Source organism: Macrobrachium nipponense, chromosome 43 (assembly GCF_015104395.2).
Source record: "Macrobrachium nipponense isolate FS-2020 chromosome 43, ASM1510439v2, whole genome shotgun sequence".
In the NCBI taxonomy this organism is placed as follows: Eukaryota; Metazoa; Arthropoda; class Malacostraca; order Decapoda; family Palaemonidae; genus Macrobrachium; species Macrobrachium nipponense.
The window spans coordinates 22,475,720-22,503,330 of NC_061104.1; the positions used below are offsets into that span (position 1 = coordinate 22,475,720).

Sequence of the window (27,611 nt, forward strand, 5' to 3'; positions counted from 1 at the left end):
AGACTACGACGCGGTTCCCTTGAATCAGTCAGTTAAGCGCATTTTATTTTTCCTTTATTTTACCGCTTTTCTTTTGCCATTTGTTTTTATTTTGAAATGGATTAATCATTGATGATCGCATAAGAGATTCGTAGGTTATGTGAAGATTTTGAAGAGGTAATTGTGCCTTTTTTCTATAATATTTGTACGCCTGAACCTCCGGGATGTAACCATACGTCTAAAATTTTGTAGGTTCCCTAAACGAATCAGTTAAGTGTATTTCATTTTCCTTTACTTTAAGGTTTTTTGTCTCGTGAGTTGTTTTTATTTTGAAACACATTAACCTCAGAATATAAGAGAAGACATTTCTAAGTTAATTGAAGCATTATAAGAGGTAATTGTGCCTATTTTTATATGATTGTACGCCACGACTCACATAGGTCTAACGTTTTGTGTGCCACGAAAATCATACCTGCAGACGACCTTCGTGATGTCGATAGTGAGAGAGATACATCATCATCATCATCATCTCTCGTATCACCACCGTCATCATTACCCTTATCATGTCTCATCAGAGGCGTATTATTCTGTTGCGGGCTCCGTGTCACGCAAAGCGGTGATCAATTTCGTTGCCTGAGTGGAAAAAGAGAGGAAAAAAGAAGACATATTTCATCCCATAGACTTACGAGGAAGACAAATGAATAGAACGTTTTAAATCGCGAATAAAATGATGAACAGGATCATTAAATAAACATCAAGATAAATTTAGATTGAAAGCTATTGTTGGACGATATTACTGAAGAAGAAATGCCTTTATAAAGAGAACAAAGAACAAATTGTGTGGCTCCAATCGGCAACACACGTCATTGGCAAGAGTGCCAGTTGTACGATAACGATCTCTTTTGGAGAAAAGTTTGATTAGATGAGTTTAAATCGCTGATTTGCATATTTTGGGCGTAGTAATCCCCTTCTCCTGAGTGAGAACAATGATCCTGTACGAGACTAAGCCTATTACAAAGTTTTTTTTACGGGAACAAATGCTTCTTCTTTTTTTAACGGCCTATACGTCAGCGAAAATCTAAGTTGACAGACACCACCACCGCCCCCCCCCCCCCCCCGCCCCCCCCCCCCCCCCCCCCCACGAAAATAGATATGGTCTTTAAATAACCTGCCCTACATTATTTCTGTCTTTGAATTGTTTAAAACAAATCCGGGTTTTTATGATGGAATATTGTGTTGATTATGGTTTAAAGTTTGCTTGTTTGTTTGTCTGCATAGAACAGTATGTTTTTTACGTTTTATTCAAAAGAAATGATTTGATTTATGCTCGCTTTATCTTGCTTTGATGTTATATATATATATATATATATCTATATATATATATATATATATATCAGGAGCCTGGCGTGTAGTCTCATCCGTCTTGTATCATATACTGGTAAAATGTGACTGAAGTTATTTTTTCCACGGAGAATATAATTCTGGGCTAAGGGAGTTCCTTTACATCCACGCATGCGCCTTATAGAGCTTCTCTGTCCTCGTCTTGTTTTGTTCAGTAATTTTATCGTTTTCATTCCAGTACGGATGTCTCTGAGGTATGTCTGTCTGTGTCAGTAATGTTGAATTTTGATCAGTTTTATTTAGCAGTCGAAGCAGAATTTTTTATTTTTTAGTTTTTTTTTTTTCATAGACATCCCATTTGACCCTATGACCAAATTTTATTGTTGTGCCATTGATTCCAATTTAACGCCAACTCACTTTTTAGAGATAAGATATGAGAATAAGAGAGATAGGAAAAGGCAATTGTGCGTATATACCATTCAGCCATACGCAAATCACTGTAGACATCATTGATAAACCCCCACCAGAAAGTAATGGCGATGTATGCTAATATTTCTTTGTTTTTTGTTTTTTTCACCTTCTTCGCCTTCGCACACCCACAGCGCGCTACGGGGGCTATATGTCGGAGCCAGAAGGCTATGACTCTGACGTGGGCGGCTCTAGGTACGGTACCCTCGACAGGCGCCGCCCTTACCACTTCGAAGCCGACCCTATGAGTGCCAGCTTGCCGAGGTAGGTGTACCGCAGGGTGGTGTTTTGCGTGTCACTCTGTTTTTTATTTTTTTTTATTTTTTAATTTTTTTTTTTGCTCCTTTTGAGTGATTTTTAGTCCATAGTTTATAGTTTACTGTATTATTTCAATTTTTCTTTATTTTTTGGTTTTGTTTTTCTGTTTCGTTTTGCTATATATTGAGGAAACAAGATGTAAGGTCATTTTGTTGCGAGTGTTTTTTGTTATATATAGTTTATTAAATAATATATATATATATATATATATATATATATATATATATATATATATATATATATATATACACATATGATGGAGCTATACATTTTGTTTTAGACGTAACCTATTTTTTAAATAGTTACCAAGTCAACCTGGCGCTTTTTCAAAGCCGAAAATGTTAATTGTTTACATATGCCAAAACAGCTTGAATTTTTTACATCAAATATCAATGATAATTTTTCTTAGATCATTTAAAACTTTTCAAGGTCAATGTATTTATGAAACCTCCCAAATATTTTTTTTTTTTATACAAACCATAATTTTTTTTTCATATAATTGAAATATTCACAGAAGCACAAACGCCTGTCTTTTATTTATCTATTTTCATAATATTAAATTTTTTACAGAAACATAAACGCCGGTTTTTTTTATTTTTTTTAACAAAAAACTCGTCAAAATGTCCATTCCTCTTGCTTGTAAACAAACACGTGTGGCTAACTTTCCTCCGTGTTCAGTTTATTTTTCCCTTCACTTAGGATGATGTTTATAGTACATGCTATAAATTCCGTAGATAATTTTATTTATGCTTAAATTCAGTAAATCTAGCTGCACCTAGGTAAAGTAAAATTTGGATAACGCTTCATAGACGAATAATTTCACACGTACCTGCTATTGTAAAGAGTTGCATAATTATGTGTTTGTGTGTGTCGGTAAGTGCGTATATATGTGCGTATACATCTACGTATAGATGTATATATACATTTATATCCTCAGAGCTGTGTGATGTATACGCATATATGTATGTATTTACATATGTACTATACGTGCGTGTATATATATATATATATATTATATACTATATATATATATATATATATATATCTATATATATCATATATATATATATACATATATATATATAATACTATATATACTATATATATATACATATATCATGCTCGTATGATATATATATATATATTTATATAATACATGCTCGTATGTATATATGTATAAGACACATTCTTTTCTTGTCACATTAGAAGATGTATTATGAACATGTATGAAAGCGCAGATATTCATCAGCTCAAGATTTTATAAATTAGTTTTGATTTTCATTAACAATTGTCCATTGGTTACCAAGTTCCTAACGTATACATAAAGTACATAAAAATTGTTTAAATTATGTCAGTTTGTGTTTGTTGAAAGATGATTACGAGACAGTTTTATTCGCTTTTGCATTTTTCATGGTGAATAAAGATGAATATTTGATGAATAACTGCCCTTTCTTTTATATATTTGTGATGCCCTTGAGTCATTTAAGTGTTGGATATTTCATCAAATGTCTGATCATTTTCCCAAATTTTTTATTATCAAGTTTCTTATTTTCAAAATTGCATGAGAAGCCACTTATATATAAAACGCAACTTTCTTTTCAAAGATAATTTGAGTAGAAGAAACCATATCAGAAATTAATATTTTCCTATTGAAAAGTTGGTGGGACCTTAGAGAGGCCCTTATGTATTCCAGGCTAAAATGAATAAAGTAAGAAAGTAGAAAAATACTGGGTTTTGACCCCGTGAGAAGTTGGAGATCGCCTCTGTAAAGAGAGTTGGTTATATGTTTTCTGTGAGGTGCATTTGACTTCCTCAATTTAATATTTGAAAATTAATTATTTTAATAGAAAATCTTTGATTATTTCAGTAAAATTTCATTTAAAGTTACTATGTCAACCAATTATTCTCACGAAAATAAGTTCATTTTCGTTTGCAATATATAAAAAAATAAATTTGGACTTCCTCACTTTAATATTTGAAAATTAATTTTTTTAATAGAAAATCTTTGATTATTTCTGCAAAATTTCATTTAAAGTTACTATGTCAACCAATTATTCTCACAAATATTAGTTCATTTTCGTTTGCATTATAAAAAAAATATTTTTTTAATTGTAATTTATTGATATTTAGTTCAGTCCTAACGTGCTGGTGGAGACATTTGAAAAAATATCCAACATTTGCCAAAATTTAATTAAATTTGCCTTTTTTGTCAACTGTCTTAAAAGGCTCTTTGATAAATGTGATGAGGGCACGCTACCAATTGACTTATTTATATGTCAGTACTTCAGTATTTGTCCTTTGTAAGGCTTATTTTAATAGCATTCTTCGACATAAATATACTTTCATTTTAATCTATTTTAAATAATTTCATTGCTTCAGATTTCTTTAAAGTAAAAATTGCATTACATTTAATCTTGCAATTTAAAAAAGATAAGCAGCTGGAATGAGTTACATTCTAAGGCTTTCAAACACTTTTGTATATTTTTCATATTTCCTCAAGTCACATTCGTGTTAAATATAAACATGGCATTTAAATTAATATTTAAATTTAGCATTTAAACTATGACACTACTGAGGAAAAAAAACTCAAATACAGTTAAACTATTTTTGCATTTAAAAATTATAGAAACGTGATTTTTTTTGCATTTAAAAAAATTCGTGCGAACATATGTAATTCTCGTCAGCCATCTTAAAATCAAGATTTGCAATCAAGATTTTTGCTTGCCTGAAAAAAAAATTCAAGTATAGCTGCTGTAACATTTTTTTAAAAATATTTAAACGTATTATTTCTTCTCAGTTTAAAACCAAGATTTATAGTATAGCTGCCTGCTTTGCCTGAGCTCTCATAATTATCAACGAGTCTTCCCTTCCTTATGCCCTATTTTTATTTTCCTTTTTTTTTATCACCTCTCCATATTTCTGATGCTCCTGTGCTTGGACCGTCGTCCTTAAATAAGGGTTTTAGTGGTCTTTTGGGGGCACGGTAGTCAAAGTGTTTGTGCGTGTGTTTGTGGTCACGTAGGTTTGATTAAATTAACACTTTGCACTCACGTTTGTTCTGCAGAGACTACAGCGTCGAATTATTGGACCCTTTCTTCAGGTAGGTGGCTTTTTTTTCTCTCTCATTTTTTTTTAGTATTGTCACAGGTAATGAAATGATGAGGTTTATGTTTTTTTCTAAATGATAAAGATGTTATGTTTTTTTTCTCTCATTTTCTTATATTGTCACAGGTAATGAAATGATAAGGTGGATGTTTTTTTTTTCGAATGATAAGGATGCTATGTTTTTTTTATTAGCAATGTGAAGAATATAAGTATTTTTGTCACTGGTAAAGAAATGATACGGTTGGTGTTTATATATATATACATATATATATATATATATATATATATATATATTATATATATATATATATATAATATATACACACATATATATAAATATATATATATATATATATATGTATGTATATATTTCATGTATTGTTGAAATACATGTTTGTTCTTTAGTAACTGTCAAGAATGAGTTTGTTTTAAGTCAGTGGTAATGAAATGATGCAGTTGGTGTTTTTTTTTCCTGATTGGTACCAATGCGATGCTTCTTTCATTGGCATTTTAAGTACATAAGTTTTTCTATATATTTTCACATGTCATGAATTTAAGCGTTGGTTTATATATATATATATATATATATATATATATATATATATATATATATATATATATTATATATATGAATGGTATCGATGCGTTGTTGTTTCATTGGTAATGAGAAGATGTTAGTTTTTTCCAACATCTAAGTGAAGAATGTTAGCTTTTTATCAAAGGTAACGCGAAGAATGTTATTTTTTTGTCTCTTCTAATGTATTCAAAGCATTTTAAAAAATATGGTATCGAATTCTTTATTAGATTAATGCGAAAAATTAGTATTTTTTCAAGAACTATATCTTTCATACTTAGTTTTATATTCATATATATATATATATATATATATATATATATATATATATATATATATTATATATATATATATATTTTATATATATATATATATATATATATTATATATATATACTATATATATATATATATATATATATAATGTAATATATATATATATATTCCCCTTTTAGGATCGTAGTATTTTTCATGGCTATGCAAGCAGTGAGGAATGGTTTTCGTTTTTTAAATATTACCTATTATTATTTGACAGTTTTTTCCTCCCTTTTTGATAATGAAATTCTAACTCATATATTCTTGTTGATTGTTGATGAGAATGAAGAGAATTTTGTCAAAAAAATTTTCAAGTTTTTCTTAGTGTCACCCTCATGCGTTGATGGGATTTTCTTGCTCAAGTGAATTATGGATTTTTTTAAATTTCTCAAATGTTACTTATTATTGATTGATAGCATCGTCTCTCTATCTCAATAAAGTTTCTGAATGCATTATTCTTTGCGAGGTGAACAATATTCATTTTAACTGTCGTGACATTTTTTTTTTTCGTAATGGTATGACTTTTTTAATTCTTATTCGTCATGTCACAAATTAATAGAGATGACTAGGGGAAGGGAAACAATGAATGTTTTTCTATTGTCTTTTTTTATGATGGTGATTTTTTTCATAATAACCAACAATTATACGATATATTACACAAAATATGAATTTTTATATATGATCAAAATTACTATCCACGTTGGTGACTTGAAATTAGGTAATATAATTCTATGTTTTGTCCAGATTTTAAATGGTTAGCATTATGGAGATGTAATTTAAGTGTATGTGTCTGATATATATATATATACACACACACACACACCACACACATATATATATATATATATATATATATATATATATATATATATATATATCTTTGAGAATCTATTTGCTGGTCAAATATTCAGGGTCCTTTTTTTTTTTTATTTTATTTTTTTAATGGTGTATGTGACAGAGAGGAAGTGATGAGAAGCTGGTATGTCTTTGTATGTATAATAGTATATATATATATATAATATATATATATATATATATCTTATATATATATGTATATCTTATATATACTATATACATACATACATACATACCAGCTTCTCATCACTTCCTCTCTGTCACATACACCATTAAAAAAATAAAATAAAAAAGGACCCTGAATATTTGACCAGCAAATAGATTCTCATCACGTGAAGGGGGCGGGGGGCTGGGGGCGTTTGGGAAACTGGCCCCAATGTCATTTCGCGTCATCCGGGGATGTACAGAATTCCGTGACTAAATCAATGTAATCCAAACATCAGGGGACCTGACACCTGTTCCCCCATCAGTTCCGTAGGCGACGAGAGTAATAAGGGTTTCCCAGTCACGGAGTGTCACTGGGTCAGGTTTTGGGATCCGCGGAATTTTGTATTTATAGTTTTTTATTTTTTATTTTTTGTTTGTACTTTTTTTCGTCGGTGGGTTTTTTTTTAGGAAGCTGACATAGCAGAACTGTGCATGTTTGTGAAGGATGAAGTGGGAAGTGGAAAAAGTATATAGATTCTGATGTCATTTATAAGCTTATTTTTTTTGTCATCATGATATGTCACGTTTTAAAATTAACCTTTTTGATTTTATCTCCCCCTCTGTTTTTTTTTTAACGAAATCAATCTAACACTCTTATCTATAAGTAGAAAAGAAACAGAGTTAATTCATTAGGCTTTGATGAAAGCGAATTATAATATGTTTCCGCTCTTTTGAATTCGATATGGCATGCAAATGGAGGGATTATCATCATTTCCGAAGGTCGACAATGATGGCTTCTATCCTGATAACTAGGATTCTCATACGCTTATTTTCGGGGAAAAAGGAATGACTGTCTTTTGTGGTTGCTAATAATGGTATACCTCATAATAATGGCAGCATTGATACCCGCTGTTCGATGACAAGCGCTTGTTTTTCAAATCGTGGTGCGATATCATTGTTAACAGATATGACGATGGCCCCGTCGGTGTCACAGAAACGGATATAGAGCGGTATGTGTGTGTTATCATGTATAATTATTACTAGCTGAAATCAGCTTATGTTCCCCGTAGTGTGGGTGTTCAGCGTTTCTACGTAATAGATCTCATTGTATACCGTATCTGTCAATGTTACATGATGTATTAAAACAGCAACGTGGGCTTGCCTCTCTCTCTCTCTCTCTCTCTCTCTCTCTCTCTCTCTCTCTCTCTCTCTCTCTTAGCATGATTCATATAATGTATGTAATCATCAATTTTTCTCTCTCAGCATGATTTATATATTGTATGTAATCATAAATCTCTCTCTCTCTCTCTCTCTCTCTCTCTCTCTCTCTCGCTCTCTCTCTCTCTCTCTCTCTCTTTGTAGGAGAATTCCTGTTTCCTCGTAACTGAAAGTTTTAAAAGTTTCATTGTTTCTTGACAGGCTAACTCCAGCTCCATTTCCCTACGACCACGAAATGCTCCCTTACTCCCTTACCCATCTCCTCCCTTACTCACTTACTCGTCTCCGTGAGTAAATATTTAAAGCGAGTATTCGGCCAACTCCTCAGAGAAACTTTACTCGGGGTATCTCGAGGCACCAGAAGACTTCTTGAGGGCTTTTGAAAAGAAACAGAAATATCTGCTTCACTTCCGCTGTCGATAAGTTGGGCTGGTTATTCATAGCCATGGGTTTGCATTAGCAGTAACGTATATATATATATATATATATATATATATATATATATATATAATATATATATATATATGTGTGTGTGTGTGTGTGTATGTGTGTGTGTATATATATATATATATATATATCTATATATATATATATATATATAATATATATATATATATATACATACATACATACATATATTCACACACACAGTCTCTGAAATACAGTAGTACTTACTTTCCATATATTTTGGTTTTGGCGTTGTTATGGGCTCCTTTTATTATAGTATATATATATATATATATATATATATATATATATATATATATATATAATATATATATATATCATATATAGGTAGGTAGTGAATGAGAAAAGTGACAGAAAAGGCGGTATTTATACCTTTTCTGTAGCTTTTCTCATTTATGACCTACCTGAAGAGAGACACAGCAGTCTCTGAGTACTTACTTTCTTTCTATTTTGGCGTTTTTATGGGCTCCCTTTATTAGATGGAATTCTGTTGTAGCAGAACATTTTTGCCGGTCATATATACACATATATACATATATATGTTTGTATGTATGTATTTATGTATATACACACACGAGAAGCAATATGAAAAATTAAAGAAATGACAGTGAAACTTGCAAGAATTATACAGCATAACACAGTGAAAATTATGAAAAAAGATATACAAAATCATGTATAATTGATTTCATTAGTGAACAGAATGCGGAACATATCACGCATAATGTTTGTTTCATTCTTACGAATCAGATGTCACCTAAATAGATTAGATTATTATGAGCGAACACAATAGATGTTATCATTCATATCTCGCGTACTTTTGTTCTCCATACTGTAAACCTTAATCATAATGTCGCTTTGATTGTTTTGTTTATTTGTTCTTGTCATTTTTGTCAATGAGGGTTTATTTAGACAATATTTTCTCCTGTCTGTTTCTTTTCCTGAATTATTTTTCAGTTTCTATTTCTCATTGATTATTATCGTACATTACATTACCAGGAGGCTCTTTGGATATCTGTTTATGTCATAAATCAATTATGTTGTTTTTTCCGTTTTTCTTTTTCTGTTTCTGATCTCTCGTAAATACATGTTATAAAATAGACATTTCTGAAGGCGTCTGCAATTATTTCTGCCTCTCCTTCGTATCTTTTCCTCCATTTCTGTCCGGTCAGGAATTTGAAGGCTTCTTCTGTTCGTATCTCACCTCCTCCTCCTCCTCGTCCTCCTCGTCCTCCTCCTCCTCCTCCACAGATCAGGTTTCACAAAAACAGTTTTAGAACCTTTGGCACTTCGACCCACTTGCCCCTGAGAGAAGAAGGACTTCAATGAGAAAATTATTATATATATAATGCGCTGCATAACTTCTTCCTCTCACGCGACGTCGTCAGCCAAAATTGAGATTTCCGATTCACTTCGCGAGATTTGGCGAGAGTTTGCGAGATCTTTGTTTACATTAGGGTTGACTGGCGAGAGTGTGGCTTCTCCTGGATCCCTAATCTCGTCTCGGTTCTTTTTGTAACTTTCTTGTTTGATAGTGTTCGTCTGCTTACGCAGATCGTTTGCGTATGTACTTCTGTTTACAATCGACCACATAATGCATAGTTATTGTTGACTATCGACCACGTAACGGATAGTTTTCAGATGCGTATATGAGTACTTTATGTTAGACTTACTAAAAACTATCGATTGCGTACACTCGCGTCTCCGTTTTTCATAACGATCTTGCCTGATGGTATTCCTCTGTGTAAGGAGATAAATTTCGTAGGGACATTTATTCAATATTGACCGCTTATTGGATAGTTGTCAGATGCGTATTGCATTACTTTGCGAACAGACTTAGTATCGATTACGTATACGTGCGTCTCCTCTTTTTCTTTTATATTCTTTTCCGATAGTGTTTATCTGCGTATGCGAGTAGTTTGCGTAGCCGCTTGTTCAGTATCGACCGCTTATTGAACATTTTAACATTTTTCAGATGCGTACTTTACATTCTTTGCGTAAAGTCTTGCTTAACATCGATTGCGTATAATCGATCGGTGCTTAAACACGTGCTTTGTAGAATTTACGTGGAATTCTTGAACCAGCTCAGCAGCTGTTAAGTGGCTGGAGAATGTGTCTGGTCTCCTGACTTGGATGTCTAGTTAGGTCACATTCAGCGCCTAATTAAGCACCGCTACAGCCATTAGCGATACGATCTGAAAATTTATTGATAAATGAATGACAGCTGTGGAGTTGAATGTCGCCTTGGGCCAAAGTACTTTTCATGGTGCACTTCATGGGTTTGAATCCCTTGAGTGATATGAAAATCTTGATGCTATTAGTAATTATTAATCGTCAAATTAATCATTTTAAAAGCGATTCTCGACGGCGAAATGGAATGAGATGGACCGAAATAAACTGAAACATAGATAAATGCGTCGGCGAGGAAACCATACAAGGCAGAGCCTGAGATTTTTCCAGCGCCCCCTGTCAACCCCACAGTGCCAGGAGTGAGTGCCACTATGTCGACGCTCCTGGGAGCTACGGCGAAACTGGCTGTTTATACGCTCTCGGAACGTCTTTCCAGATATTTATTGTTGTCGGAGCATTTCTGAAAAGACTTTACTTTATTTTTTTCCAGGAGGATTATCGTGGGTAGTAAATGCTCTCTGTGCAATGTTGATCTTGGATCATAAGCGATGGAGTTTTAGCTGATATTCCCGTGGATTAACTGCGGGTATTGATGCTCTGTGTGCATTTCTGGGGGATATCAGTGATCTCGAGTGTTTATTTAAAACGAATGAATGTTGACAGAGAATTTTTTTACGGATACCAATACTTGAGGAGCATCAGTGCAAAACTCGTAAATTTAAAGTGAAACATTATTTAATGAAAAGAATTTTTTTCGAGGCGTGATAGTGTATACACATTATCAACTTGCCGAAAGCGAAACGTTAGTTAAGTTTATTTACCGCTGAAGTGACCCAATGCGTAATCATACTGGTATTGCTGGCGTTACGTCATAGGTCACTAACATTGTAAATGAAAACTGCTGGTGGTGATTTTTTTTAGAATGGCGAATTATTTCTGATAAAATTGCTCTAATATAATGTTATGTTAATATGAAGTAAGTTTTAACTTGTTTACTCGATTCGTAAGTTCAGACAGTGCAGTAACTACAATAATTCTGTAATACCTTCAAACCTTCCTTTTGAACGCACTCGTAAAGGAACTTTCTCAAACAAAATCTGACGCGACGGAAACTGGTTTGAAAATTATAAACCTTTTATACATACCCGAGTCTCATATTCCACTGGATATTAAGGTCGGCTAAAAGTCAACCCCTCCCCCCTTTTCTTCAATTTCGTGCTCCGATGCTGCCCAGGACGGAAACGAACAGAAAAAACAGAATACGAGAACGAAGACGAAGGTTGAAAAATCACTCACCTGATATTCAGTGACGGGTAATGTTGCAATGTTTGAAAGTAAGTGCACGATTACCACTGAGAAATATCGCCGAAAATGTTTGGAAGTGCGCAATTATCAGTGACAGATAATGCCGCAAATGTTTGTAAGTAAGTTCACGATTATCAGTGACACATATTGCCGAGAATGTTCAGATATAAGCGCACGATTGTCAGTGACGGATATTCCCAAAAATGTTCGGTAGTCCGCCATTTCACGGACGGATAATGTCTAAATTGTTCGGAAGTGCTAAAATTTTCACTGACGGATAATGACGAATGCTTTTGCAAGTGCGCAGTATCCACTGAATGATATTGCCAAGGATGGAATTGAGTGCGCGATTGCCAACGACGGATAATGTCAAAGTGATCGGAAGCAAGTTCGCGATTTCAAGTGATGGATAATGTCTAAAATGTCGGAAGAAAGTTGATGAATTTCGGTGACAGGTATTTCTGAAAGTTTCCTGAAGTAATTGCCCAACATTCAGTGACGGAGAATTTCGAATATGTTCTGGAATAAGTGCGTGGAAAAAGGCCCATGAATCGGAAAGTTACCATTTGCGAATCGCAAGCGAATGTTTTAACTTTTCCTAAAAAATGGACGAGATTGACGATATTCTGCATCTCTTCGGTGCACTTGGCCTTGACGGGTAAGTTCTGATAAGGGAATCGTCGTGAATTATTATTTACCGGAGGAATTATATCCTGGATTATCGTGGAGACACCGTGAAATTACATACGGTTACTGAGTCACCCCTTGGGGGCCTTGGCGATGTCGTGATGAAGTCGCCCAAAATAATACCGAAATCTTAACTTTGGTGACATCATTCCACGCTCAGGTACAACTCAGGTACACATAACCCTAGACAAAAAAAAAAAAAAAAAAAAAAAAAAAAAAAAAAAAAAAAAAAAAAAAAAAAAAAAAAAATTGCGCCGAAGAGCGGTCGAGTTTTCCGTACAGCGTATAATCAAGGCCACTGGAATTCTATCTAACTCTTCGTGGTCTCGGTATAATGCTGTATGAGCCGCGGTCCTTGAAACTTTAACCACGGCCTGGTGGTGGCCTGTCCTATATCGTTGCCAGACGCACGATTATGGCTAACTAAAACCTTAAATACAAAAGAAACTACTGAGGCTAGAGAACTGCAATTTGGCACGTTTGATGATTGGAGGGTGGATGATCAACAATTTGCAGCGCACTACCCTCAGTAGTTTTTAAGATCTGAGGGCGGACAGACAGACAAAGCCACCTCAGTAGTTTTCTTTGTAATACAACTACAAATAACGAGGTACCGAAATGATTGACAAGGTTGTCGTGGGAGGGATTCGAAACGCCTTTGGAAAAAAAAAAAAAAAAAAAAAAAAAGGATTTTTGTTAATTTATTTATGTGTTATTTTTCTCCGTCTCGGCTTGACAGAAATTGCTTTTGACCAACCGTGACTTCGGTTCCACGTCTGGCGTTATTCTCCGTAATTTTTAATGACAGGATAACGTTATCCAGGTGTTTTTGGAGACTTGTTCTTCATACATTTTGGTTTAAATCAAGAGTTTTTTTTTTGTATATTTTGTTTACAGAGAAATATGATTTATACGTTTTATTAAGTATTCTGATATATATTTTATATACGTATATATAACGAAAAACTGAAAAATAAGGTAAAAAATATATATATATATTACCTTATTTTTCCTTTTTTTCGTTATATATATATATTATATATATATATATATATATATATATATCATATGTATATATATATATATGTATAAAATATATAACAGAATACTTAATAAAACGAATAAAATCATATTTCTCTGTAAACAAAACAAAAAAATAACTCTTGAATAAAAACCAAAATGTATGAAGAATGAGTTGCCACATATTCATGAGGTTGAAGTAAGCTTTGAGTGCCCCTTAGACGTTTGTAATCATCAATATATCAGATATTTCATTTCATGTACAACCAATTTTGCTTCTGTCGTCATATCTCTGCGCTTATCTGAGTCCTGTCTGAGACGTATCGAACCGATTTGGTGTCTGGTATATTAAATCTTAATTTGTTATTTACTTCTCTCTCTTCCTGTTTCCTTGTATTTATATATCTCTATTTATTCATCTTAATTTCTTGTACACTGGATAATATTGTAGTTCCTTATGTTAAGAGTCTGATTGAAATTTTGATAATTTATTAAGATCTTTTGATATATATTTGATCTTATTTTCTCGTGTTTACAGAAATTTGAATGTTCTAAATATTGCTTTTATTTTTCCACTAATGCTCATTTAGAAGTATTTCCTTAGTTTAAAACACCTTAAAATTCCCATAGAATTTAGGCCATATCCTGATATTTCAACGCACCTTTCAAAATTATTTTTTTTCCATGGTTGAAAAAATCTGAAAATCATACCTGAATTTTTTTTTCTTTGTGTTTTTGCTCTCAAACAAAATTTTTTTTGTCCCAAATGTGAAGGTCCTGAAACAATCATGGACTCCTTTAGGTAAGTGACGTTTGGTTTTCCCCATAGATAAAACAAAGGTTCCCTATAGATAAAAGAAGAAAAAAGGTAAAAGGGCCTTTTGATCAATACTGATCAAAGCTCATATTTTTTCCTGGCGGAATCTGTATACGTCATCAGGAAAAGGCGCTTTGATCAGTATTGCTCGAAAGGTCATTTCAGCTTCCTTTCATCTATGGGGAAATCAAACGTCACTCGTCTAAAGGAGGCCATTTCAGGACTTTGACATTTTGGCCAAAAATATCTTGTTTCAAAAAAAAAAAAAAAACAAACAGATTCAGGTGTTCGTACACTAAAAAAATAGTTATCTGTATGATTTTCATATATTTTTTTAACAATGAAAAAAACAAAAACGCTCATGAAAATAGCGTTGAATATAATAAAAAAGATAATTAAAGTGTTTGTACACAAACAAAAATATATATTCTGAAATAGTTATCTGCATGATTTTCATATATTTTTTCAGCCATGAAAAGACTAGGCGTTTTGCAAATAGCGTTGAAAAATAAATATATAAATAAAAAGTAAAAGGAAAAAATCAGGTGTTTTGTACACAGATATTTTATAGAAATATTCGTCAGTATAACTGTCATATATTATAATATTTTCAACCATTAAAAAATGCCATTTTGAAAATATGATTGAAAAGTAAAAAAAAAAAAAATCAGGTGTTTGTACACAAACAAAAATATTTTATCGAAATAGTCGTCAGTATAATTTTCATATATTTTTTTACCAACCATCAAAACATGTCATTTTAAAAATAGCGTTGAAAATAAAAAAAAAAAAAAAAATCAGGTGTTTGTACACAAAAAAAATTAAATATTTTTACCGAAATAATCGTCAGTATAATTTTCATTTTTTTACCAATCATCAAAAAATACCATTTTGAAGATAGCGTTGAAAACGATAAAAAAAAAATCTGCTTCAATACTGTATGTAAGTTATTTTAACACCTGGTCATGACCTTTGACCGATGATGACGTCAGCAGAAAATCGTTCTTTTGAGGTTTCATCACGTACTGTCTACCCAGGGCTGCTCAAGATGGGATAACAATAGATGATTCCATAACTCCTTGTCGTATTGTTTTCTCGCCTTGTTTTCGAAACTTACAGATTGGCTACGGGCGTTTTCGAAACCTCTTTAAGTGGGTATTATGTGAACTTGGGAAACATCCAAATGGGTTTGGTCTTTTTCTAAACCTTTAATGGGTGCTTGGATTCGTAAAACGTTAAGATTTTGGTCGTTTTCGAAACCACTGAATCTGTACTTGGATTGGTAAAGCGTAAAGATTTTGGTCGTTTTCGAAACCTCAAAATCGGCACTTGGATTCGTAAGGCACCAGCATTTCGGTCGTTTTCGAAACCTCTAAAGGGAACTTGTATTCGTAAAGCATCAGAGATCTAGTCGTTTTCGAAATCTAATGGACGTTTGGATTCGTAAAGCGTCAAAGATCTGGTCGTTTTCGAAACCTCTGAATGGGGACTTGGATTCGTAAAGCGTAAAGATTTTGGTCGTTTTCGAAACCTCGAATTTGGCGCTTGCAATCGTAAGGCATCAGCATTTCGGTCGTTTTCGAAACCTCTAAATCACATTCGAGAACAGATTTTAAAAATCTTGTATTATGGTAAAGATTAAGACAATGTAATTCAAGATGGAAGATGACTGCATCGGAATGTTAAAACTCGAGCGTAATCTCCTCTTCCTCCTCTTCCTCTCTTTCCTCCTCCTCTTCTTCCTCCGACCAAAGGAAACCACACAACTGCCTCTCGTTATGGCACCAACCGTCCGTAAGGCCTTTGATGTCGTAACGACACGAAGGAAGCTGGTCTTTGAAGTCGTTTCCCCTCGAGTCGTGAAGTCTGTGGTCGTCTCTCGTCAAGAAATCTCTTGTTTACAAATGAAAGAGCATTCCATTGCTTTCTGGAATGCGAGAGTGTTGTCGTTTCAACCTGTTTGTTTTCGCAGTTTTTTTTTTTTCTTTTATTGTTTGTTTCGTGTGCCTGACGCGATACATGTTTATAAAATTTATATAATAAATTTGGATACATATTTATAAAATTTATATAATAAGTTTGGATACATATATATATATAATAAGTTTGGATACATATTTATAAAATTTATATAATAAGTTTGGATACATGTTTATAAAATCTATATCACAAATTTGTATACATGTTTATAAGATTCATATAATACATTTGGATACATGTTTATAAGATTTATATAATACATTTGGATACATGTTTATAAGATTTATATAATAAATTTGGATACAAGTTTATAAAAGTTATATAATAATTTTGGATACATGTTTATAAACTTTATATCATAAATTTGGATACGTGTTTATGAAGTTTATATAATAAATTTGGTCTCATTTTTGGAGTCGTTTTTTGGGAGATGAGTTTTGCTCGAATTTGATTAAAAGGAATATTGAAAGTCATATATATATATATATATATATATATATATATATATATATATATATATATATATATATATATATATATATATTTCCACCTGTTACCCTCAGTAATCAGATGTACAATCAATAGGATGATGTATTTATGCATATAAATATTTATGTTTACTCTATTTCACTCATTTAAAAAAAAAGATACATAACTTTTAATTTTCTGTTTAACATTACTGACCCCTCCCATAATCCAGAGTTAAAAAATTTCCTCCCTCTGTCGTGACAACAGAGATTTGCTTTACAAAGCACAGGAAGCTGATTTTGTCAGCGGCGTTGGAAGCAAGCATACACACGCACACATGACGTACGTAAAACTCCCTTGTTGTACCTTTCACGTTCCTCTCTTTATTTTATTGTTTTATTTTCCCTTGTTGGATCTTCCTCACTTCATTTTATTCTCTCTCTCTCTCTCTCTCTCTCTCTCTCTCTCTCTCTCTCTCTCTCTCCTTCATCATTGTAGGAAAAATACCTTGCTTTTTTATTGTAAAAAAAACTGATTTACCATTATCTGATTACAGATCTCTCTCTCTCTCTCTCTCTCTCTCTCTCTCTCTCTCTCTCTCTCTCTCTCTCTCTCTCTCTCTCTCTCTTTATATTTGTTGACCATCCTCAAGCGCCGCTGCTGAACGGATAATTGAACTTGGCGAACGTGACGAAGCATAAATAAACCGGGGAAAGACACGACCGATAAAATTGGAAAGGGTATTGATGACGATTCCACTGTGGTGCCAGACGCACAATCGACCGGGAGGCGCTTTTTAAAACTCGAATGGATTTTACGGTGGAAGAATTGCCTTTTTTTTATGTTGTTGTAGTTGTTGTTGTTTGGTTGTTGTTGGGTTATACATGAGAAAAACAACTTGACGTGTTATGTGACCAGAGAAGCTTGTGGGAAATATATATCTATATATATATATATATATATATATATATATATATATATATATATATATATATATATCTATTGGTATATATATATATATATATATATATATATATATATATATATATATATATATATATATATAGAGAAGAGAGAGGAGAGAGAGAGAGAGAGAGAGAGATTCCCCATCCCTCTTCATACCTTTAAAGTTTCAATATGTCCTAAAAACGAGAGAGAGAGAGAGAGAGAGAGATTCCCATCCCTCTTCATACCTTAATGCTTCAATAATATGTCCCAAAAAAAAACGTAATATTGAAAACAACCCATTGGGAAAATTTTCCCCCAACAGGTGATTGATGTCACCTGGGATATCAACATACAAGTGTATTACAAAAAAAGTTAAAAAAAAGAAAATAGAAATAAAAAAAAAGGTGTTCAATTTATGTGCGGACCAAAAGTACCTCCGCCCTCTTTGGTGGCCGGTCATGCAACGCGAAAGGCACACACACACACACACACACACACACACACACACACACACAGGATCCTGCTGTCGTATCCTGCCATTTTGAAGGGGACTCCTATATATATTCCCACACGGTGTGTCCTCCTGCTGTGAAGGATTAATTATCTTCGTGCATGCAATGACCTAACGGGACCACCAACCCCCTTTTCGGAGGGCGTCCTCCCCCCGCCCCCCCCCCCCCCCCCCCCCGGTAGGCCTTCTGTGCAGGAAATTGCGTGAGCGACGCCGCTAGTCGGCGGTGCCTTTGAAAATGCTGACCAACTATAGGCCTCCTGGGAGGGAGGCCCATGGGAAAAGCTGGCTTCATAGGCCTCCGCAGGTCAAACCACCCTTTTTTGGCAGTTCCGGAAATTGCATGCAAGCTATTCCCCTGCCCCAAGTAGGCTTAACCTACGTCAATTGCGTCCGAACCTATATATTGCTGCTGATAGGCCTATGGGCCTAGTTTACGACAGGGCTCATGAAATTCATTGGGCGACATAGGTTGGTTGAGGTAGGGGTGGGAAAGGCCATGGGTGTGAGGGGAAACCAATGAATGAATACCTGAACAACATTTATTCAATAAATTCCTGGCCCCTGCTGCTAATACCTGCTGATGATGATGATGATACCTGCTGGTCGCTTCCGCGTGAGTAAAAGGGTGTATTTTTTTTTTTTTTTTTTTTAACTAGAAGAAGAATCCGGACAAAAACACGCGAGGCGTTTACTCGCCAGACCGGATATCCGATCAGTGGCTCCCCTCCTCTCATCCGGACCAACCCCTAAAGCCGACTCCAATCTACCTGTGTAGCAGAACCAGAACACAATGGATTCCAGATGACCAATTAAACCCGAATCACACCTGTATTTTTTTTTCTTCAATTTATTGTTGCTGTTTGTAATCATGTTTGGGCAGGAGAATTTCAATCAGGCTGTGTAGGACTTTGTAAGTGTATCGTTGACGAAATGGAAAAATAAAGTCACAAATTGAGTTGTTATGGTAAATTCATTTTTTTTATTTCTTATCTTTGAATTAGGACGGAATTGATTTCATATAGTTAAGCAATTTATAACTTTAGCGTCAATTCTCTTGAGTGAATTTTAAATTTAAAAGGGTCCTATATATCAAAATTAGGTTTCCGCTGATATATTGCTTTTTCCAAAAAAAGCGAATTCTTTAGTCATGTAGTTAAATCTATTAATGACAACTTTAGTTTTACAAAAATAAGATTAATTTCCTCTACATTTGTTCTTATCCTTATACCAAAACTTTAAATTAACAAAAAAAAAAAACTCTTTGAACACAAATATGAAAACCAAAATCAAATTTTGAATTATCCCTGCCAAAGTTAAATGCCTCTTTGATCCACGGGAAAATGCAATGATTTCAATACCAAACATCAGTAGACCATTGCAAAATACTGGCGAATGGTTTATTCATTTTTCCTGTTTTTATCTGCAAATGAGAAAATGTGGCAATATCATCTATCTGATGTTATTTACATAATCAATTCCTGTGCTGTGGTAATCCATGTTATTCTGAATTCAGCTCAGAATTCCTGTACTGTTATAATTCCTGTTATTCAGTATAGGGTTTTTTGCGATTTCATTCAGCAGATATCATCAGATTTAGTTATTGCCAATTCATCGCTCAGAAGTGTCGTTATATAAATAGCAATTTTCAGATGAATAATCACTCTTACCTAACCCATTAGATGACACTGGATGCAGACATTTAAACTGCTGGTAGCATCGCAACATTTATTGATGTGTTGAGCATTTGAATGGGTAACCCAAAATGCCTACTTGGAGCCTAGGCCTAATGAGACCTTTCTTTATTTATGCAGTGACCCAGTTACCTATCTGGAAAAAAACCTAATAGGCTTATTCATGAATAAATGATAGGCCTATCTAAACCCATCTTCTGTGAAATAGGTAAGAAATATATAAACTAGCAACAGGCCTTAGATGACGGATATAAGAAGGAATAGGTCTAGCTAGTAGTTGAATATCTTACATAATAGGTACATGATGCCGTGCATGGCTCGCAACTTCACCCAATGAAAATTTGCATAGAAATTCGCAACAGGTTTGTGGGAGTCGGGTGTGAGAGGCAGGGGGCTGCAATGAGACGCGAGTATCCAGCGGAGTAAATGTAGCTGCTATTAATATTATTATTATTATTCCAAACTCAGGAAACCGTGAATTACCTTGACGTTTCCTTAATGATTATTCTCATCTTTGATTTGATCTCTCTCTCTCTCTCTCTCTCTCTCTCTCTCTCTCTCTATTCATCTAATTAACTTTGTTTTCATTTCGATTACATTTCCAAAGAGTCATTCTCAAATTGACTTTATATTATTCTCTCTCTCTCTGTCTCTCTCTCTCTCACCTAGCCAATGAAGTTACACGGCCAGGAAATTGTCAATCGCTGTCTTATTTTTTTTCCTCTCCATAATTTACGTCCTTTTAATCCTATTACATCCTACGCCCATCCGGTCTCCTCCTACGCCTTCTCCGCAGGAGCCTCTCTCTCTCTCTCTCTCTCTCTCTCTCTCTCTCTCTCTCTCTCTCTCTCTCTCTTATTTTCTTTCACTTATTCTCTCTTGTTCTTGTTCCTGTAATCTTTCTCAACCTAATTCCTTTTTCCTCCTCCTCCTCCTCTCTTCTCCTCCTCCTCCTCCTCCTCCTCCTCTCCTCCTCCTCCTCCTCCTCCTCTCCTCCTCCTCCTCCTCCTCAATCCCTCGCCTGTTTCACCTCTGCAATGAGAGAATATCTCACTTCAACCTCATACATTAACTCATCTATCTTTCTCATCCTATTTAGTATCTCATTATCTTCACTTTCTTTTCCATTATCTTCAGTCTTTTTCATCGCTCTCTTTCGTTCCTTTATCATTTTTTATCTTTATCTTTTACGAAGGTGAAATGAAAAGGACTTTCTTGAGTGAAAACTTTAAAAAAATTATGTCAATATTCTATTCAGTCGATTCGTTTATTTTCGTCTTCATTGTGAATTGATTTGAGTCTCTCTCTCTCTCTCTCTCTCTCTCTCCTCGTCTCTCTCTGTATATATATATATATATATATATATATATATATATATATATATATATATAATATATATATATATATATATATATATATATATATATTATATATGTATATATATATATTAATATATATATATATATATATATATATATATATTATATACATTCATACGTATACATGATTTACATCTGTATATCCAATATGTGTCTATATATGAGAGTTTATTACTATAAATAAATGAATGTTTTCATCGCGTATATTTAAGAAAAATAGAAAGCCATCAGTGCGTTCCTTTTATCTTGAAATGTTTGATGTTTTGCAAAGGGACCATTTATGAATACAAACCGGGAACACGTTTGTTAATTCCGTGACCTGATTTGCCCTGGGGGGTTATGCAGTTGCTGCGACTCGTGTCCAAATTTATTTAGTTGTATATATTTATTCACTCGTCAGTTTATTTTTGTATTTGTTTTGTTGTGAGTGGTCTACGTTTGGATACGCCTTTCTTTTTTTATGTGCTGAAATTTGTGGATTATAAGGGAAGTTATTCAATTTTTCTCAGTAAAATGTCGCCCCACCTGATGGCAACACTGTATGACAACGAACGGAAATTGTAAGCGAGAGATATTTGGCTCGTATCATTATGTTCCTTCTAATTAGAATTCGGTTAAAGTTCGTTCTATATTCGTCTAACATTTTACCCTAATTTTTTTCTTTTGATTTTACACTTTTTATATTTATTTATTTATTTATTTATTATTTGTGTAGTTGCTACCCTGTGTGTGTTGACATAGATCTGGCCTATAAAGCTTGCTCTCTCTCTCTCTCTCTCTCTCTCTCTCTCTCTCTCTCTCTCTCTCTCTTCGATTCGTTTATTTATTTACGTGCTGTGTTCATGTAATATTGATTATGTCTATTGTTGTGCTTTTCCAGTCTTACATTGCTCTTCTCTCTCTCTCTCTCTCTCTCTCTCTCTCTCTCTCTCTCTCTCTCTCTCTCTCTCTCTCTCCACATTTTTGCTTCTGGTAATATATATATTATATATATATATATATATATATATATATATAGATATATATATATCTATACATATAAATTGATTTCATTTCAACGTCATTTTCATCAGAGGTGCTATGATTCCCCCCACTGGAAGATCTCTCTCTCTCTTCTCTCTCTCTCTCTCTCTCTCTCTCTCTCTCTCTCTCTCTCTCTCTCAGCTGACGTCCTTTACCTACATGTTTCGTTCATTAAACCCACGCCCGTCCCGGCGGCGCGCTGCTGTGGGATGCTCACGCCGGGCGTGATTCCGCCCACAGAACATTGTAATCACGGCCTCAGACACGCCCACACTGCGTTAGGTTGGCCGGCGCTGGTTTGTTAAATAATTTTATATTGTGTTTTTTTCTTGTGTATGTGTGTAATTAGCTTGGGTGTATGTTTGGGGATTTTTTTTTATAAAGTTAAATAGGATAACGTATTAAATGTTGGTTTTAACGTGTACGAATCCTTGTAAGTATATATATATATATATATATATATATATATATATATATATATATATATATATATATATATATATATATAAATTCGTGGGGTTTTTTTCTGCTTCAAGTGTGGACTTTCACTGTGGGCTGCTGCTCCAACGATAATGACACTTGACGGATTCACGCCAATGACGGCCAACCCCCCACCCACCCGCCTCCTTCCCCCTTTTATCCAACCCCTACCCCTAACCCTTCCCGACCCACTGACCCCCATCTGTGGTCGGACAACCGCCTCCCCCCACCCCACAACCCATCCGGGGTTTTGTCACATTGTGCTGGGTAGTTGTATTGATAATTTTGGCGTTTTTTATTTTTATTACGTTTCTTTTTCATCTATCTTTATCTGTCTGTCTATCTATCTGTCTAATATATATATATATATATGTGTGTGTGTGTGTGTGTGTGTGTGTGTGTGTGTAGTATCATATAATTACATATATATATATATATATATATATATATATATATATATATATATATATGTATGTATATATGTAACGAGAGATGGAAGTTCTCAGTGTGGACCTTTCACTCCCCCCATAGGTAATAAATAAATGTATGTATATATGTATGTATGTACGGTACGTGTTGGTAATTGATACATCATGACCTAAATAATACTCATTAATACGTGTGTCATCTTATCCTCTAGTGAGAGAGAGAGAGAGAGAGAGAGAGAGAGAGAGAGAGGAACATCCACTTTACAGTAAGCTAAAGTAGCTTTAATTACGGTCTGGTAATGATGTCTTGACGCGTCGTTAAGAGAAGAAGAAGAAGGAGAAGATTATTGTGATGAAGTTGGTAAATACAGAATCCTTGTGAAATAGGCGGGTCCTTTAGTCGGAGCTAAAGGCTGTTTGGGAAATAATTGCCGAGATACGTGGTAAACGACTTGTGACGGCGTGCTGCTGTGATTTAAAATGAGAGAGAGACCCTTCTCTCTCTCTCTCTCTCTCTCTCTCTCTCTCTCTCTCTCTCTCTCTCTCTGTTGTCTGTTGCCTACAATAATTTTTTCATAAGCTGATTTATTGTCGTTTTCTTCGTTGATGCTGTGATTTCCCACCCACAGCAATTGCTCCTCTCTCTCTCTCTCTCTCTCTCTCTCTCTCTCTCTCTCTCTCTCTCTCTATGGCCTCGTAACTCGTTGGCAGGACACATTTAGCTCACAGCTGGAGGACCCGCGTTCAATTCCCGAACAGGATGAGGTTGGACGAATTGGCTCCGGTTTCATAATCCAATGTGCCTCTTTTGACTGATGTTAGGAGACTTTTGTTGGTCGCAGCTAGGATCTAACCTTACAGACCTTTACATCTCGTTCGGGTTGCCCCAGGTCCCTCAGTGTGAGGCACCTCTAATGTCTACCAGAGAATTTCTAATGCATCTTCCTGTGTATTTTGCATCTTCCAATCTTGAATGGTCTGGGATGAGAGAGAGAGAGAGAGAGAGAGGAGAGAAACAGAGAGAAATCACTGGACGTGAGTGATCATTGCTCTGTCAAAATCTATATCATCAGATGGTTCACAGGATACAGATTATTCTTTCACCGTCTCTCTATCAGCTTGTTTATCTTTGTTTATCTCATCCACATATTTTCTTCTCCGTTTGTCCTTTCGTCTCTCCTTCCGCCTGTCTGTTAGTTTAAACTTTAGAAGGTCACTGAGAATACTTTGAGACTAATCAGAATTCTGAATCAACCCTTCAGAGATAGGATTCAAAAGTGACAGATCTGTGTTTATCAGTGTGTCTATAAAGTTTCCTTTGTTCCAGTCAAGGATTATAGTCAGAACTTAAGGTCACCTGACATAATCTGTGGTATTGTTTATTTATAAAAATTCCTTGAAATCGTGGCTGTCATAGGGGTATTTTTCAAAATGCAAGGTCTCCACGTTGATATATCTGCTGGGTTCAAATTGTAACCTTTTATTCAGCATATTTATGGAAACTTTGGCTGACTTTTTTTTTATAATGAATTTACTTAAGATTAAGCCCAGTTCAATGTGACGCATTTAACGAGGTCTTATTCCATTGAAACTTATTCAACTTATACTTGCATAAATAGATAGGTTAATAAATAAATTTATGTATATAATATATATATATATATATATATATATATATATATATATATAATATATATATATATATATATATATGCCTCCGAGGGGCAGATAGAAGAAGAAGAAGAAGAAGAAAAGATAACAAGGGAAGAGGGAAAACTGATATATTATATATATATATACACACACATATATCAGTTTTCCCTCTTCCCTTGTTATCTTTTTCTTCTTCTTCTCTTCTTCTTCTTCTTCTTCTTCTTCTTCTTCTTCTTCCTTCCTTCCTCCTCTGCTTTTACAGCTGCTATTTTCCCCTCCAGTTCCCGCGAGCGCTCCAATTTCCCTCGCCATCTTTATCACTGTTTTAGTTTTCATCCCAAATATACCTGCATTATCTCTCTCTCTCTCTCTCTCTCTCTCTCTCTTTCCTTCCCCTCATCTCCCCTCCAACCTAGCCCTCCCGTGAAACCCCTTATTGGAAACGACACGAACTCACACACACATATACGCTCGCACACACAAACAAACTTTCGAAGGGAGGGGGAGGGGTAGGGGGTGAGGAAGGAGGCAGGGGGAGGAGGAGGAGGAACAGGTTCACGGCTAGTAGAGAGAGAGAGAGCGAGAGCGAGAGCGAGAGCGATCCAGTCGGTAACTCTCTCAGTGCAACGATAACCGAGGTACGGTACAGTATGTTCGGCTCTCTCTCCGGTGTGACCACGCCACTCTTCGTCCTCCTCCTGCCGAAAAATATTCGCCCCTTTGCCTTCAGGTCCGAAGGCCGGGTCACGGCGATGCATTAAGTCTCCGAAGGGCAAGGTAGAGTGACAGAGAGGGGGCCTCGCTCCTCTCTATGCTCCTCTAACCTCCAGGAGGGCTTCGCCTCCTTCGTCAGGAGAGATTTGAACTGATGCGATTGACTTATCTGTGACTTTTTTTATGTGTGGAGATTGGGAGTGATTTTCCGTTCGTTATCAGACTTTTATGTCGTGGTTCGACAAGTTCGAAGACTTGGTTGTATACTCCTGACGTTTGACGATCAAGTTCGAGGACGACTTGGCAACTTGCAGTGGTTGTTACAGACGCTGAATCAAGTTCGAGAGCGACTTCTTTGGTAATTCAGTAGCGATGTAAACAAACGTCACGTGATTGTGAAACTTGATGAAAAGTTCAACTTAAAGAATTGTGCATTTTTTTTCGTCGCTTCGAATCAACTGACGATTAACAGTCTCAGAATTAAACAGTCTGATTTGCGATCGTTTAATTGCTGTTTGGGCATCTGAAAGTTATAGTAATTCCTCCAACTCTCATATTCAAAGTTGATTAAAAAAAAAAAAAAACTTCGAGAATCTTTTGCGTTTGAGTAATGTGTCTGTGTGAGGCTTCGCTTAACTGGCCATGAGAATTCACTGACTGTCTCGAGTTCTCCAGTTCTCAGTGAAGATAATCATGGCATACATAACAGAATAGACATTTTTTGGGAGAGTTGAAAGTCTTAACAGAATTGAGAAGGAAGACCTCGCCTGGTGGAAGTTAAGGTGCTACGGTTGAACTGTTCGGTAAGTTTCCATCAAGGAAATCGTATTTGTCGTATGATTAAAAGTTTAATTCGTGCCAAGTCTTCCTTCGTGGGTAAGTTCGATGACAGGAATGTAATATTTATGATTAAGATTATGATTCCACCTTCGTGGATAAGTTTCCTTGACGTGAGAAATATGAAAAGGGAATGATAGCAATGACACCTGAAGAGGGTTGAGTTGGAAGGCTGCCTATTCCGCTCTGAAGTTTGCAAAACTTGTTATACGAAGTTAAAGAAGGTAAATTATGTTAGGCAGAAGTCATCTAATTTTCGTTCATGATTACGTCCCAAGACATTAAAATGATGTTAAGGTAAAGTCATAATATATATTTGATAGAATGATGGAATGACATAGTTATACCTACACGTAAATAGCTTTCAGGAAATAAGATAATTATTTATGCAAAGCTTGATACAGTAAACGGATGTTTTCGTTTGTAAAAACTTCGACTTCCTTTAAAGCATTAGTTTATAAAAAAAAAGTTTAGCTTTGTAGTGAGTAGACTGGTATACATAAATTATTCACTGTCACTAATGGAAAACGGTACTTGAATCATTCATTATTCAAAATTGAAAAATCCACGAAGTTTTACGTAAAATGTTTTAGATACATTGAAATTTTCGTGCGTTGCAACGGCAGAGTAATATAAAGTTATGATTAAGCTTCGCCTTTCGTCAAACATCAACGCTTGAGTTTCGTCCTCTCAGCTTCACGAATCATATAACCTTCCTCTTTTTAAAAGTCGTATTGGTCATCATTTAACGCA

At 34.6% G+C, this 27,611-nt stretch overlaps 1 protein-coding gene across 22 annotated transcripts in view; it reads left to right on the top strand.

The window, feature by feature from the left end:
- The window catches only part of LOC135213567 (microtubule-associated protein futsch-like), a 699,290-nt gene that overhangs the window by 480,809 nt on the left and 190,870 nt on the right, over positions 1-27,611 (top strand). For 19 of the 22 annotated variants that reach the window (XR_010314169.1, XM_064247555.1, XM_064247553.1 and 16 more), the window contains 2 exons: positions 1,923-2,052; positions 5,171-5,206. Coding sequence is in view for 21 of the 22 variants with exons in the window: in XM_064247555.1 (XP_064103625.1) it covers positions 1,923-2,052; positions 5,171-5,206 (166 nt within the window). In the remaining variant the exon portion in view is untranslated. The remainder of the gene's footprint in view (positions 1-1,922; positions 2,053-5,170; positions 5,207-27,611) is intronic. The other 3 variants (XM_064247541.1, XM_064247548.1, XM_064247545.1) reach the window with 1 other exon arrangement.